Source organism: Chiloscyllium plagiosum, unplaced genomic scaffold (assembly GCF_037043375.1).
Source record: "Chiloscyllium plagiosum isolate Xiang-an unplaced genomic scaffold, Cpla_swu_hap1 HiC_scaffold_35, whole genome shotgun sequence".
NCBI lineage: Eukaryota > Metazoa > Chordata > Chondrichthyes > Orectolobiformes > Hemiscylliidae > Chiloscyllium > Chiloscyllium plagiosum.
Genome location: NW_028270173.1, coordinates 56,379,289 through 56,395,026, shown reverse-complemented (window position 1 = coordinate 56,395,026; position 15,738 = coordinate 56,379,289). Strand labels below are relative to the sequence as shown.

Genomic DNA, 15,738 nt, shown 5'->3' with positions numbered 1-15,738 from the left:
ACCATAAAATCAAATCAAATATGTGACATGAGATCATTTACAAAAAAAACTAAGATGGCTGAGCTGAGTACAGTACTGAGCTGAGGATCTCCTGCAGTGCTACCCTGGAACTGAGATGATTGACCTTCAACACCACAGCTATCTTCCTTTGTACTCGACAGAACTCTAGTCAGTGGAGTTACCCCCAATGGCCATACAACTGGCAAACAGTATAAATTACCATATCCTGCTACCTAATTGGCAATCCCGCTTTATCAGCCTATGCTTGCAAATTTCAGAACACTGCATCTCACATTAGATCTGATTCTGCTGGTGGACAACATTTATCAAAGAACGCGGAGTGTGCTGTGAATTACACCAAAAAGTAATTGAAGATTTTTCAGTCAAACTTGCAACGTGATGAATTTGCGCATATCCAGAAGCTACATATATTAAAACAGAGGACCCTGCGTTAAAAGAGGCTAAAGGAATATTACACCTTTTTTGATGGAAAACGGGTCATGGTTCTACCCATCTCTGCTACATTCCCATGGCAATACCCTGACCAATTAGATTCCAGTTGCACAGTCTGAGAACTAAGAGTAACTGTTCTTGTTCCATCTCTTCACCAACGCTGGCACAATTTATTAGCACCTTCTCTTCCTGTACAAATTGGACTCCCTTTCTCAAGTTAGCTTCTTGTATTTTAGTCTTGATGAATGCAAGACAAAAAGCTTCAATTTCACATCTCCTTTGAACACTGAATGTAGACTCCTGAGTATTTCAGTGAACAGGAACAGTTATCAGGTACACTGGGTTACAGTGTAAGAATTTATTGAGTTATAAATCACAACAAACATGAGTGTTACATTCAGCTTATAACAATCTTGCAACCAAACAAAATAAAACACTTGCAATGATTCAAAATCTGCCTCCAAGTCCTAATTTTGTTAACATTTTTTGGTTAGGCAAAGGGAGTAAGTGTGAAAGAATTCAGATATGGATTAGCCATAATCTAACTGAATGACGTAACTGTCTCAAGGGATTACTCCGGTTCCCACATTTCTTAAAATTTCTCTCCACTCATCTCCAACAAGAAATAGTCAGTCAGTGTCATCCTCTTCAACCTCCAGCTCAGCCTCTGACCCCCCAGATCACAACTTTTTGGAGAGAAATTTACATTTCATGGTTAGTTTAAGTTTATTTATTTGATGAAATAATCAAAGCATGTTAATCAGTTAACAGTATTATGTTTAATTCTAGCTCATTAAAAAAAAATACACAACATATCACGACTCAGCTGGTAACCCATCTTTAGTTAAAGGTATATCACCATTTCTCAGTGAAAATTTCCAGTATATCAAGATTGAAGGAGCGAGTTCCAACTGCTCATCCTACTACATCGCCATCATACCTTTAACAAGTACCTGGCATTATGGCTGTTAGAGATAAGGTAGAAAGATTTATTATGCAAATTGAAAAAAAGAGCAATAGATTTATTTTACATTAGTCGAGTTTTAATTTGCAGTGTTTTAGAAGATAAACCATGTTTTGCTCTATCACACTATTATTTGTCAGAGTTTTGTTCTGTAATAGTCTTTACAGTACAATTCTTTTTGACCTTTATTCCATAAGACTATGCATTAACCAAACCTTGAAGTATAATTATCAACAACACCTCATCTTTCATACACTGATTGTCATCATGCACATATTTTACACACACTCTCTACAGATCAAGTATCATCTACTTTGCAATCTCTATATTTTAGGTTATATGCAAATTTACCACAATGTTTAAAAAGTAATTTGTTCCAAGCACCAGTTGTAGTAACTACATTCCCCAGCAGATGACCTCTAAATCAGAATCCTATCAGTGACCATTTGATATAATGAGAATGCTCATCAACTAAGTCTGATAGGACAGGCTCATGGTACCAAACATGCGGGCAAGACAGTACATGTCCTCTTCTCCTGAATAAATGAGTAAAAAAGCATATTGTAAAATGTGCCACTCTGTTTGTGAGAAGTTATAAAAATAAGAGAACAAAGTCTAATGAGAGCGAAGGTCAAATAAATAATTGACTTCATAGGAAACGGTTAGAAGATAATGGGAAGTCTCATCAGGAATAAGTGTGATTAAGAGCCAGAGATTGATCTCACATTCCCGAAACCATTGAGAATCCAGCCTTGTCTCAGTTGGACCTCCCTCTCTCTCTTTCAACACTCATTTGTAGATCACAGTTTTAGGAAGGTATCATTGGTCAGCTCCCCATACGATGCAATTTTGAGCAGGTGATGGTTATCCAGACCAGTAATGTGACCCACCTAAGTCAGTAGGCCTTGCAGAACACTGGTGACGTTACTTGTTTCCGAGACTTCAATGGTTGTAGTGCAACCCTCACAGTGGATCCTGAGAGGGTGCTGCAGAGGTGGTGCTATTGGAAGCACTTACGGTGTACATGTCTGCAGTGCTGAACCTCTAACAGGGCATCATAAAGGAGGGTGGTGAGGATTATGTCTTTGCACAGAAAGCTTCGTCCTTGCACTGAGTTTACAATTCTTCACACATTACTAGAGTATGCTAAATGCTTTGGAAAGCCTGCCGTCTGCTTCCTTGTCTACAGTGGCATCAAAACTCTCCAAATTGGTAAAAACTGCTCAAAAGCAGTCAGCTTGGTTCTTTCGTTGATAATGCCTAACACATTGGAGTCCAGGGCATTTTTCATTTGAAGAATTGAATCATCCCGGAGTAACACATTGAGGATGCACTAATCAAAAAAGCAGCTCTTGAATTTTTCCTATGTCTTTGTACTAGAGGATGCCAAGATGGAAAAGATGAATTCCAAGAGGATTCATCTCCCTCATTGCAGTTTCCAACTCCCGGCTCCTAAGACTTCCTTCAATGCCAGGAACTGTGATGTTGAAATTGCCAAGGACAATTTTGGATGAGTTTTATTGAACTGCATAAAACAGATCTTATTCAGCTGCATGAGTAGAATTGCACACTGCTGGCCTTACAGCAGGAGGCGAAGGGATGTGATGAATTCGGAGTGGCTGATTGACAGACTCAAAACCTTTGTGGCAACAGATTCCTTCGTGCAATTGACCAGTTTGTTTTCATTTACACTGCAGTTCAATAATATCACTGCATATGGTTGTGCCTGGAAAGTGTTAACAAAGCACCATCTTTCAAAGGTCAAAGCACATGTCAAGCTTGAAACTGAAGACCACAATCTGTTGTCCAAGCCAGAAGCTGAAGACAACAGCAGCGACGAAATTAAGAAAGCCTAAGTGTCACCTGCACCTTAGGTTGAATATGGAAGCAAGAACCATGATAAGTCAATAGATTTGCTACGTAGACTTAAGTATTATTCCTGTAAGTTAACAAACCTTTCCTGAGTTACATCACTGCACTGTTTCCTACTGATTAAGTGATTAAGGTCGCAAGTGAAGAAATAGGTATTCAATCAGTGCAGAGTCGTGGAATTTGAGTTTAAGTAAATTACCCATTTCAACACCCTCCCACCTGGCTATAGTTCATCCCTGGTGTAATCCTTGTCCATGGTACTGATGCTCTCCTATCCAGCTTCCCATCTTCTCACACCAGAAACTTCATACACCCTGCACTCTCTATCCTAACTCTCAGATATCACTGCTGTGCTCACTGACCTACATTAGTCCGTACTTCCCCAGTACCTCCAATTATAAAATTCTCATGTTCAAACACAAATTGTTCCCTGGCCTCACTCCCTCTCTCTGCCAACCCCAGCCCCACCTCTCTCAGAACTCTGCAGTTCAGGCCTTTAGTATATCTGCCCCACTTCCTTCAGGTCATCATGATGGCCAGGTCTTCGGCGTCTAGATTCCAAGCTCAGGAACTCCCCCCTCAAAACTCTACATTTTCTCTATACTCCCACCTTATATATCTTTTAAACTAAACCTTTAGAACCACTACAATCCCCAACTCATCTCTCCCTCATTCATAGATGATGCCTGTTCAGAGTTGGGTGTTTCTGCTATTGATCTTTATGGGGCTGACCAGGCCAATTCCTGACCCACAGATCTTTGGAAACAAGGGGTACAATTTCCAAAGGGATTGTAGGAGAGAGCGAGCAGGAATTGCTTCCTTTTATTCTTTCTTTCCATGCTATTGCCCTGCCTTATCTCTAAGCTGTTGAGGCTGAAAGTATGATAGACAAATTGCTGCCATTTTGAATAATTCTGAAGTGCCTCTCTATCATTAAGATCAATCTATACACAACACCATAACCGAGAAGGGGAACAAATACCCTCCAGTCTATCCCAATCCCGGCAATCAGACGAAAAACAAAGCCTGCAGTCACAATGGTATTCCAGCGGAGTTCTTCTAAGCTGGCAGACGTTTGCTCAAGTGAAGAGTCCATTCCCTCGTCCCATGGATTTTCAGGGTAAATAAGTTTCCCTTGGCTTCAGGAATGTCATAACTGTAGCTGTTCAAGAGATAAATTAGGCTGTGCAAACAACTGAGATGTTTCCATCTTGCCATAGCATGGAAAATGTTGACACACATCCTCCTGAATTACCCACATATCGTGGTTGACGAAATCCTCAGGGATGCAGTGCTATCCCCCATCATATCTCCTTTGTTTTGGTGTCAATTTCTATATGATTGTAACTGCATTAAACACTTCAGGATGTCTTGCTGTATTGGTGCTGTATAAATGCACATTTTTGTAGGGGGTTGATGTCCTCTTTCCCATTCACTCCAATCCACAAGATACTGACTTGAACATTGAGTGACTTCTACTGCTTGGTTTGAGAAGCCATTTGGCACATGGCCAGCCAGATAGTAAAATGATGTGAGACAATGGAGACTGTCACAGTTGAACCACATCCTGCCCTACCCGACTTCCCAGCTGGACTGACTGATGAGGAACGGTATTCCTTGCTCATTCTCCCCCTGCATAGGCCAGAGGCACTAAAGGTAATTGAGGTATTTCCATTACTATCCCAGGAATTGCTCATCTCAGAGTTCATACTGGTCAATCAGAAGCTGAAATCTTTTTAACCACTGTGCATCTGATTGTCTTCTTGGTCAGGGAGAGAGAGTCAGTGAGTGCCTTGTACCTGACACAGCACTGAAAGGACGCTGAATTTATACAGGACCTTCTGTACATATTGATGTCTTCATTTGGTGATCCAGTCAAAAGGTTAAATTTGACCTTTTTGAAATGAATGGATGATGGTGGGAGATATTTGAGACAGACCCTGCTGAGGCAGATGATGCTTTGGAAATACAGGTCCCCTGTGACAGCACAGGAGGGTAAACAACACAGACAACTCTCAGTGCAACAGAAGCAGGTGACTCAGCTCCAAGTCTGTGTGGAGACATTGGTGTGCGGTTGACCTCACATCAACAGGAGTGTACCTCCTGAACGACTTCGCCTGGTGTGCCATGTTAGCTGAGAACCAATTAAAGGCAGTATTACTGAATTCGCACTGAATGGGTCTCTCCTGTGGGAGAGGCCATGGTTTCTCACCAGTTGTATCTGCTGGTGCTTTAGGATGTCAGAGGAGTGGCTGAAAGTTTTGTTGCAAACATCATGGCTGAAGAGCTCCTTCCCTGTTTGAATACTCAAGGAGTCCCAAGAGAATTGAAGAGGTCACAAAAGCCTCAGCAGAAACCTCTCATTTGAAGGGTTACTCCCCTGTCTGGATGTCATGTGAGACCAGTAAGTACGGTGACTCAGAGAATGATTTGTTGCACACCTCGTATGTTAACTGTTTCTCCCCTGCGTGAATGCGCTGGTGTTTCCGCAGGTTTGAAGAGTCAGAGAAGGATTTGTCGCACACCTCGCACGTGAACGGCTTCTCCCCAGTGTGGATGCGTTGGTGGAGGAGTAGGGTCCACGACCGTGAGAATGACTTCTCGCACACCTCACAGGTGAAGGGGTTCTCCCCCGTGTGAATGCGCTGGTGCTCGAGGAGGGTCGATGAGCGTAAGAACGATTTATCGCATACCTCGCAGACGAAAGGTTTCTCCCCGGTGTGGATGCGCCGGTGTTGCAGGAGGGTCGATGACCGCGTGAACGATTTGTCACACACCTCACACGTGAACGGTTTCTCCCCAGTGTGAATGCGCTGGTGCACAAGCAGCGGCCATGACTGAGAGAATGACTTGTTGCATACCTCGCACTTGAATGGCTTGTCGCCAGTGTGGATGCGCTGGTGAGTCATGAGCGTCGCAGAGAGCGTGAAGGCCTGGTCACACACCTCACACTTGAATGGTTTCTGCCCAGTGTGACGGTATTGGTGTTTGCGAAGGTTTGATGGGTAAGAGAATGACGTGTCACAAACCTCACACGTATACGGCTTCTTCCCAGTGTGAATGCGTTGGTGCGCACGGAGATTTGATGACTGCGAGAACGATTTGTTGCACACGTTACATGTGAATGGCTTCTCCCCTGTGTGAATGCGATGGTGCACACGGAGGGTTGAAGACTGTGCAAAAGATTTGTGGCATACCTCACATGTGAATGGTTTCTCCCTGGTGTGAGAGTCTTGTTGATTGAGGAGGGTCGATAACTGTGAGAACGAGCTATTGTATGCCTTGCACGTCACTGATTTCTCCCCTGTCTGAATCTTTGGGTAGGACAGAAGATGGGAGGATTGAGTGAAAGGCATTTCAGAAACATCACAACTGAAGGATTTTTCCCAAGTGTGCATCATCTGTCTCGGGGACATCACTATAGTTTCAGTACAAACCTCACAGTTGAATGGTTTCTCTTCCATGTGGCTGTCCCTGTGTTCGCAGTGGCACAACTGAAGCACCTTGCGTGATTGGTGGGGTCAGGACTCTAACCCTCCGCACAAGCCTCACATTTGAATAGAAATGAGTCAGTGACTCCCACGGCTTGATGAGTGAATGCAGCGCTCACCACTCAGAAGCCACTCACCCTTCTTCCCAGCCTCACCCTGACCAATCGCCCACAGCCGAACTTTCAGAAAGGTTAGTTCTGATGGAAGGCTGCACACCACTGACCAGTTTCAGATCCGATATGTCAAAGCTCCCCTGACCCGACCAATTTCCAGATGATAGTTTCACTGCCCAACCTTCTGTGTTGAGCAATGCTGTGAAGGGACTGGATGTCTTCCCACAATTGTGCAGTTGCTCCTTGGTTGATGGTCAAGATTTATTCCCAGTGTCTATCCTCTCTGTATCCTCTGGTGGAGTATAGTGCAATCCTTCTGTAAAACAAGAAAAGGGAAAAAATGATTTTTCCAACTCACTTTCTTCCTTTGCTGAAGGGATTGATTCCCCTGTGTGGGAGACTCAATTACAAGATCTTGCTTTTTCCTCACTTGTGTGACACCCCCTGAATCTAGCAGAGACAGTGGATAGTGACCCGAAGATAACAATGCCCAGAGTATGGTGCTGGAAAAAAAAAATCACAGCAGGTCAGCTAGCATACGAGGAGCAGGAGAATCGATGTTTTGGGCATAAGCCCTTCATCAGGAATGAGGAATGTGGGCTGGGGGGCTGAGAGATAAGTGAGAGAGGGGTGGGGCTGGGGGGTGTGAGGTAGCTGGGAATGTGATAGGTGGATGAAGGTGGGGGCAGGGGAGGGTGATAGGTCAGAGAGGGTGGAGTGGATAGTTGGAAGGAAGATGGACAGGCCAAAAGGGCAGTGCCGAGTTGGAGGCTTGGGACTGGTAAAATCCACATTGATCCCATATGGTTGCAGGGTCCCAAGGCAGAAGATGAGGCGTTCTTTCTTTAGGCTTCGGGTGGTTAGGGCTTGGTAATGGAGGAGGCACAGAACCTGCATGTCCTTGGTGGAATGGGAGGGGGAGTTAAAGTGTTCAGTCATGGGGTGGTGGGGTTGGTTGTTGTGGGTGTCCCAGAAATGTTCTCTGGGATGATCCATAAGTTGGCGTCCTGTCTCCCTGACGTAGAGGAGACCACATTGTAGCTATATTCTTTCCTCTGCATATCAGCCCACATCTTTCCAGGTACAGTGTTAACTGACATTCAATTCATGATAAGCTCAAGTCTTGCTGGCAAAGATAAACTTGATCTTTAGGATATGCATTGAACATAAATGCATATCAGGTGATATGTTGATTGAATATGTTGATAATCCTCCTCTTATTTTCCAAAATTACTTGAAGAAAACACAAAGTGGAAAGTGTTAGAAGCAGAGGAAAATATTGTTTAAGGGCACCAGGTTGAAGGTTTATCCTGGGAAATTGATCAGTAGAGTGTGGGTTGTGCAATCAGCCAGAGTACTGGGTAAAACTATCAAACTCGAAAACGAGACTTTTGGGAAAGGCCAAGCCCTTCTGGTAAAAATCTATAAATAAGGCATTAAAAGATATTGAAATAACTGTGTCTGCTAGTAATGACAGCGAAATGCTATGACAATGGATAAATAATTCAGTGATTAATGATTCAAATTCAAACATGGAAAATTTGGTTCACAAATAGAATTATTGAGAGAAATGTTTACCATGAACATTCTCTCATCCCTCCTCATCTCAGCAAACCCACATTTCCTTCTGTTAAACTAGATATTCACATGAATGAGAAATTATCATTAAAAAGGTATTTGTCTCAACTACTCCATACTGCGAATCTAAAGTTTGAAGTTTTAGGAATTTATGGATTAAAATCAAAAATGACTCCATCAAAACATTCAGCTTATCCTAGAATTCTAAATATAATCCGTCAAGGAAGGGAAACTGCAACACTGTCTGTTCTGGCCTATACGATTACTCCACACAACATGGCAAACTCTGGCAGTCTTCTGAAGCAGCCGAGTAAACCATAGTGAACAATCACTACAAAATGTAATAAAGAGAGAAATTAGAGAGATCTGGCATTATGTCAGATTAAAATGAAGGTGATCTCAACCCAGTGAAATCTGTCAACTCTCCCTTACCAAGGTCTGAGTCCCCAAGTGAGGAGAGCTACCCACAGACTGTATCAACTTGGAAACATAACAGACTCCTCTGTCACCATCCATGGGAATGTCCCACCCTACATTCAACTGAGGAGGTCCTCAATACTGACTCCATGAGCGTCATGTCTTTCAACCAAACAAGTGCAAGAAAAACTAATCACTTTGCTCCCAACTGATGAATGAGTGTTATACCATGTTAGTCATCACAACGGAAGTAAACTTAGAACATATTTGCACCATTGTAGATGGATATTGCAGGATAAAATCTGTACAAAGACTGTAGGAAGAGGCTTTTCTGAGAGGAACATTTCTGAAACTGTCCAAAGAGACAACAGATGCAGATGGAAAACTACAAAAGCTAAACATTTGGACCTATGCCTGGAGTTAGCTTTTCAGGTTATAGTTTCGTTTTGGTAAGATCCATTGATCTGAAAATCAATCACAGGTAGATCTTGTAGTGTTTTCTTGTTATGAAGGAAATCCTTTGGTATCTTTAGACTGCACACTCAGGATTCACTTTTAGGCTGACACAGTAAACTTTTGAGAAGATTTCCTCATGACGGACCTTGCATTTTTAATTAAGAACTTACGGCATACCTTGAGGGTATCTAATTATATTGTTTTAGCTGCCAGCAGGGATAATAGAATTACTTTAAAATCATCAAAACCGTTAAGAGGATGACTGCGAATAGGTTATCACAAAAGGATAATGTTGATGGATCTGAATAGAAGAGACATGGAGTAATAGAGTTAATGATCAGGCCCTAGGGAGTGTTACAGAACAAACAGACCTTCAGATGCAAGTGCATAGTCCTTTGAAAGTGTCACAGGTTGACTGGGTGGTGAACAAGGCATTAGGCACACTTGCCTCAAGATATTGCGAGGCCACTTTTAGAACACTCTATAAGAATGATGTTATGAAACTTTAATAGGTTCAGAAGAGACTTACAAGGATGGTGTTGGGGTCGGAGGTTTGAACTATAGAGGGAGGCTGAATAGGCTGGGTTATTTTCCCTGGAGTGTGGGAGGATGGGGATGATGTTAACGAGGTTTATAAAATCATGAGGAGCTTGGATAGGGAGAAATGTTAAGGCCTTTTTCCACTCAGAGTAGGTGAGTAGAGGGTACAAGTTTAAGGCGAGAGACAAAAGATTTAAAAGGGGCCTGAAGGACATTTTCATGCAGATGGTGGTGTATGTATGAAATGAGCTGCCAGAGGAAGTGGTGGAGGCAGGTAAAATTACAACATTTAAAAGGCACCTGGATGGATATATGAATAGAAAGGATTTAGAGGCATATGGACCAAATGTTAGCAAATGGGACTAGATCAGTTTAGAATCTGGACAGCACAGACGATTTGGACAAAAGGGATCTTCTGTGCTGCAAATAAGGACAAAAAGGGAATGAGGGAGAGAATAGGGACCCTCAAAAATCAGCAAGGCAACAGACGTGTGGAGCAGCAGGAGATGGGGGAAGATACTGAATGAGCATTTTACATCATTGTTTACTATGGAGAAGGACATGGGAGACATAGAATGTGCGGAAACAGATGGCGACATTTGAAAAATGTCCATATTAGAGGTGGTGGTGCTGGATATCTTGAAACACATAAAAGTGGATAAAACCTCAGGACCTGATCAGGTGTACTGTGCAACTCTGTGGGAAGGTAGGGAAGTGATTGCTGGGCCCCTTGCTGAGATATTTGTATCATTGATAGTCATGGGTGAAGTACTGGAAGACTGGAGGTTGGTTAATGTGATGCCACTGTTTAAGAAAGGTGGTAAGAAAAAAACCAAGGAACTATAGACCAGTGAGCCTGACAATGCTGGTGGACAAATTGTTGGATGGAATCCTGAAGGACAGGATTTACATATATTTGGAAAGAACGGATTAGGAATAGTCAGCATGGCTTTGTGCCTGGGAAGGCATGCCTCATGAACGTGGTTGAGTGTTTTGAAGAAGCAAAGAGGATTGACAGAGACAGAGCAGAAGACGCGATCTATACAGACTTCAGTAAGGCATTCAACAAGGTTCCCTATGGGAGACTGGTTAGCAAGCTTAGATCTCATGGAATATAGGGAGAACTAGCCATTTGGATACAGAACTGGTTCAAAGGTAGAAGAGAGGGGGTGGTGGTGGAGGGTTGCTTTTCAGACTGGAGGCCTGTAACCAATGGTATACCATAAGGATTGGTGCTGGGTGCAATGCTTTTTGTCATTTATTTAAAATGATTTGGATATAAGCATAGGAGGAACAGTTAGTAAGTTTGCAGATGACACCAAAATTGGAGGTGTAGTGGACAGTGAAAAAGGTTACCTCAGATTACAACAGGATCTTCAGATGGACCAATGGGTGGTGAAGTGGCAGATGGAGTCTCATCTAGATAAATGAGAGGTGCTGCATTTTGGGAAAGCAAATCTTATCAGGACTTATCCACTTAATGGTAAGGTCCTGGGGAATGTTGCTGAACAAAGAGACCTTGGAGTGCAGGTTCATAGCTCTTTGAAAGTGGAGTCACAGGTAGTTAGGATTGTGAAGAAGGCATTTAGTAAGCTTTCCTTTATTGGTCAGAGTTTTGAGTACAGGAGTTGGGAGGTCATGTTGCGGCTGTACAGGACATTGGTTAGGCCACTGTTGGAATGTTGCGTGCAATTCTGGTCTCCTTCCTATCGGAAGGATGTTGTGAAACTTGAAAGGGTTCAGAAAAGATTTCCAAGGAAATTGCCAGGGTTGGAGGATTTGAGCTATAGGGAGAGGCTAAATGTAGAACATAGAATAGTACAGCACAGAACAGGCCCTTTGGCACATGATGTTGTCCCGAGGATTATTCCTAATCTAAAATAAAATAACCTAACCTACGCACCCTGACAAATTCACTGCTATCCATGTGCATGCCCAGCAGTCGCTTAAATGTCCCTAATGACTCTGCTTCCACCACCACAGCTGGCAATGCATTCCATGCATTCACAACTCTGCGTATAGAACCTACTTCTGACGTCTTCTCTGTACCTTCCTCCTAGTATTTCAAAACTGACACCTCGTGCCAGTCAATCCTGCCCTGGTGAACAGTCTCTGGCTATGGGCTCTATCCATGCCTCTCATTACCATGGATACCTCGATCAGGTCACCTCTCTTCCTCCTTCTCTCCAGAGAGAAAAGTCCGAGCTTAGTCAACCTCTCTTCATAAGAAAAGCCTCCAGTCCAAGCAGTATCCTGGTAAACCTTCTTTGCACCCTCTCCAAAGCCTCCGTATCTTTCCTATAGGGCAACCAGAACCGGACACAATATTCCAAGGGTGGTCTCACTTGTAGAGCTGCAGCAAAACCTTCTGGCTCTTAAGCTCAATCCCCCTGTTATTGAAAGCCAAAATACCATATGCTTTCTTAATCCTGTCCACTTGGGTGACAACTTTGAGGGATCTATGCATTTGAACACCAAGGTCCCTCTGTTCCTCCACACTGCCAAGAATCCTGTTTGTAATCCTATATTCAGCATTCAAGTTCAACCTTCCAAAATGCATCACTTCGCATTTATCCAGGTTGAACTCTATCTGCCATTTCTCAACCCAGTTCTGCATCCTGTCTATGTCGTGCTGCAGCCTGCAATAGCCCTCGATACTATCAACAGCACCTCCTATCTTTGGGTCACTGGCAAATTTACTAACCCACCCTCAACCTCCTAATCCAAGTCATTTGTAAAATACTACAAAGAGCAGAGGCCCACGAACAGAGGTCTGCGGGACATCACTTACCACTGACCTCCAGGCAGAATACTTTCCATCTACAACCACTCTCTGCCTTCTGTCAGCCAACCAATTCCGAATCCAGATAGCCAAATCTCCCTGTATCCCATACCTCCTGACTTTATTAATGAGCCTACCATGGGGAACCTTACCAAATACCTTGCTGAAGTCCATATACACCACATCCACTGCCCGATCTTCGTCGACTGTCTCGTCACCTCCTCAAAGAACTCAAATAAGATTTGTGAGGCATGAATTACCCCTCACCTAGCCATGCTAACTGCCTTTAATCATGCTATGCTTTTCCAAACAAACAGTCATAAATACTATCCCTCAGAATCCTTTCCAAACCTTACTGACCACAGACTTAAGACTGACTGGTCTCTAATTGCTAGGGATTTCCCCATTACCCTTCTTGAAAAGAGGAACAGCATTTGCCTCATTCCAATCCTCTGGGATGACTCCATGGAGAGTGAGGAAGCAAAGATCTTTGCCAAGCAGCTGAGCAACCGCATTTCTTGTTTCCTGGAGTAACCAAGGATAAACCTGGTCTGGCCCTGGGGAATTATCTGATCAGTGATGAAATAGGCCCTTCTGCTCAACAAGTCCACACCGACCCTCCAAAGAGTAACCCACCCAGACCCATTTCCCTCTGACTAATGCACCTAACACTATTGGCAATTTAGCATGGTCAATCCACCTGACCTGCATATCTTTTGGTCTTCAATCTTAATGTTTGCTAAAAATTCCAGCACATCAACCTTGATCTGCTCAAGCCTGTTTCCCAGCTCTTCAAAGTTCTCATTCACAACAAAGGTCACTTTCCTTAATGAAAGCTGAAGCAAAATAACTCATTTAGGGCTTCCCCTATCTGCTCAGATCCACGTACAAGTTCCCTACACGATCCCTGACCGGCCCAACCTTCATGATCATTCTTATTCCTCACGCATGAGTAAAAAGCCTTTGGGATTTCCCCAAAGCTAGGACTGCTTCCCCTGGTGCATCAGAGACTGAGGGGTGACATTATAGATGTTTATAAAATCATGAGGGGCACAGATAGGGTAAATAGCCAAAGTCTTTTCCCCAGGGTGAGGGAGTAAAAAACTAGAGGGCATAAGCTTACGGTAAGAGGGCAAATATATAAAACAGACCTAAGGGGCAATTTTGTCACACAGAGGGTGAAATGCCAGAGGATGCAGTGGAGGCTAATACAATTACAGCATTTAAACGATGGGTATATAAATAGGAAGGGTGTAGACAGATATGGACCAAGTGCTGGCAAATTGGACTAGATTAGGTTAAAGTATAAGAGGCATAGACGAGTTGGACTAGAGTCTGTTTCCATGCTGCATATCACTACGACTCTAACTCTGTAATTGATTAGCTCCTTGAACTGGGGTCGTCCAATTGCAGGGTTTTTTGTTGCATTCATTGCGATAACCTTGCCATTTGGGCCAGCATTTATTACTAACCCCTAACTGCTCATAGAGAGAATCAACCATATTGCCGGTGGCGTTTTGAAGTCACACAGGTCAGATGAGGTAAGGAGAGCAAGATTTCCTTCGCAAAAAGGCACTGTGAGTCAGGTGCTTTTAGAACAATGTTTTCATTAGGCCATCGTTTCATTTCAGATATACGCTGAGCTCGAATTCTTCATCTACTATGGTGCGATTTGATCCTTATCCACAGGACCTATTCCTGTACTGTATAACTCTGTGGCTATGAATATTAAAAATACAGACCCCCGACCAGCAAGGTAGAAAAGGCGAGAGGATGGAACTAGCTGAATTGCTCTTACAGAGAACAAACAGACAGAATGACCACCTTTCATCCAGCAACTATTGTACAGCCCTGCAGCTACACTCACCATCTCCTCATTGGGTCTTCAGCCCCCGAGCGGAAGTGAACCTGCCCCGGAAGTGAATTCGCCGGAGTGGTGATATGATTGATGTCCCACCCAGCCAATGGAGTAACCAGCTCGACCAAAGCACGCGCACCAGTCATGGTGACGCAGGCCGGTTGAGGACAGTGCCATTGTTGCGCGGGCGCTGTGGAGACGCGGTCTCTCCGAGATGCACCCACTTTTATAATGATAGAGCAGGAGGAGGAGGAGGAGGAGGAGGAGGAGGAAGCGCGCTGTCTGAAGGGCGGTGCCGACTCTGCTTCCCAGAAGAATGGCCTTTCTGTGAAACTGAAGATTGGACGCGTTCTGTGGGAATGCGCGCGCAGTAGCTGGAGGCAGGCGCTGTGGTGGGAGCCCCGGTTTCCCCCACTTCACCCCGCTCCTACCTCCACGTGACCCTCCTTCGCTCCGCCCCTGCTCCTCTCCCCACCCTCCGGCAACACCGCAGCGCGCACCTGCACCACCCACGTGGCCAGTGCCGTCCTTCCCGCCCAGGGCTCGCGCTCCCAGATTTAAACGCCCAGTCTCAACCGTCGCTGAGGCCCCTTTAAAAAAAATGGGGTTTATAGCCCGACGGTGGTCGATGAGACGGACTGAACCCACCTGTTCCTCCAGCGGATTCATTTGCGGCGTCTCTGGCCGCCAATTGTAAGAAATCTAATCCTTTGCTTCGGTTCTGTGGATATTTCTGTCAGTATTCCCCAAAGGGAGTCGGATGCCGATTTTTTAATTTTAATTTTCTGTTATTTTACACCCGAAAGCTGCTCAGTGACTTCCTGGGAAACCTCACCACGCAACTTGAGCGCCCCGTCAAGTCTGCCTACCAGTCGCTCGCTCATAACGAGTAGAAAGCGGAGTTAACTTTTCCACTTCTAGCCTGGCTGTAACTGTCCTTTTTAACATTAAAAAGAGCAGCCTGTGCGAATCCGGTTGTGCTGCCCACACCATGGTAAAGATATGTGATCCCACTCCAGCTCTGCTCTGCCATTCAGTAAAATCGAGGAGAGCTGATCCGATCTGTAACCTCCACCCTATCTTTGTGTATTCCCCCAATAATTTAGTTAAAATTAAATAAAATAAGGTGGAGGATTGGTGATGTGGTGTTTCTGCAGATGTGGAGCTGGTGGACCCCATTGTGGAAATGTTGGATGCTGGAAGAACTCTGCCTC

At 44.1% G+C, this 15,738-nt stretch overlaps 1 protein-coding gene and 1 long non-coding RNA gene across 2 annotated transcripts; one reads left to right on the top strand and one right to left on the bottom strand.

Moving 5' to 3' along the window:
• Nucleotides 1-787: 787 nt before the first annotated feature.
• LOC122541264 (uncharacterized) lies at nucleotides 788-14,666 on the bottom strand. The gene is made up of 2 exons (XM_043677880.2): nucleotides 14,534-14,666; nucleotides 788-7,209 (listed from the first exon to the last, which is right to left on the bottom strand). Exon 2 carries the CDS (start codon nucleotides 6,751-6,753, stop codon nucleotides 5,662-5,664), a length of 1,092 nt encoding a protein of 363 aa, XP_043533815.1. The 5' UTR covers nucleotides 6,754-7,209; nucleotides 14,534-14,666; the 3' UTR covers nucleotides 788-5,661.
• Nucleotides 14,667-14,838: 172 nt separating this feature from the next.
• Nucleotides 14,839-15,457, top strand: LOC148140961 (uncharacterized). Its single transcript, XR_015753110.1, has 2 exons — nucleotides 14,839-15,217; nucleotides 15,331-15,457. It is a non-coding gene; the product is annotated as an uncharacterized LOC148140961 (long non-coding RNA).
• Nucleotides 15,458-15,738: the final 281 nt, after the last annotated feature.

Excerpts from the sequence above, each read along its gene's own strand:
- LOC122541264 (XM_043677880.2), bottom strand. The coding sequence starts at position 6,753 with ATGGAAGAGAAACCATTCAACTGTGAGGTTTGTACTGAAACTATAGTG.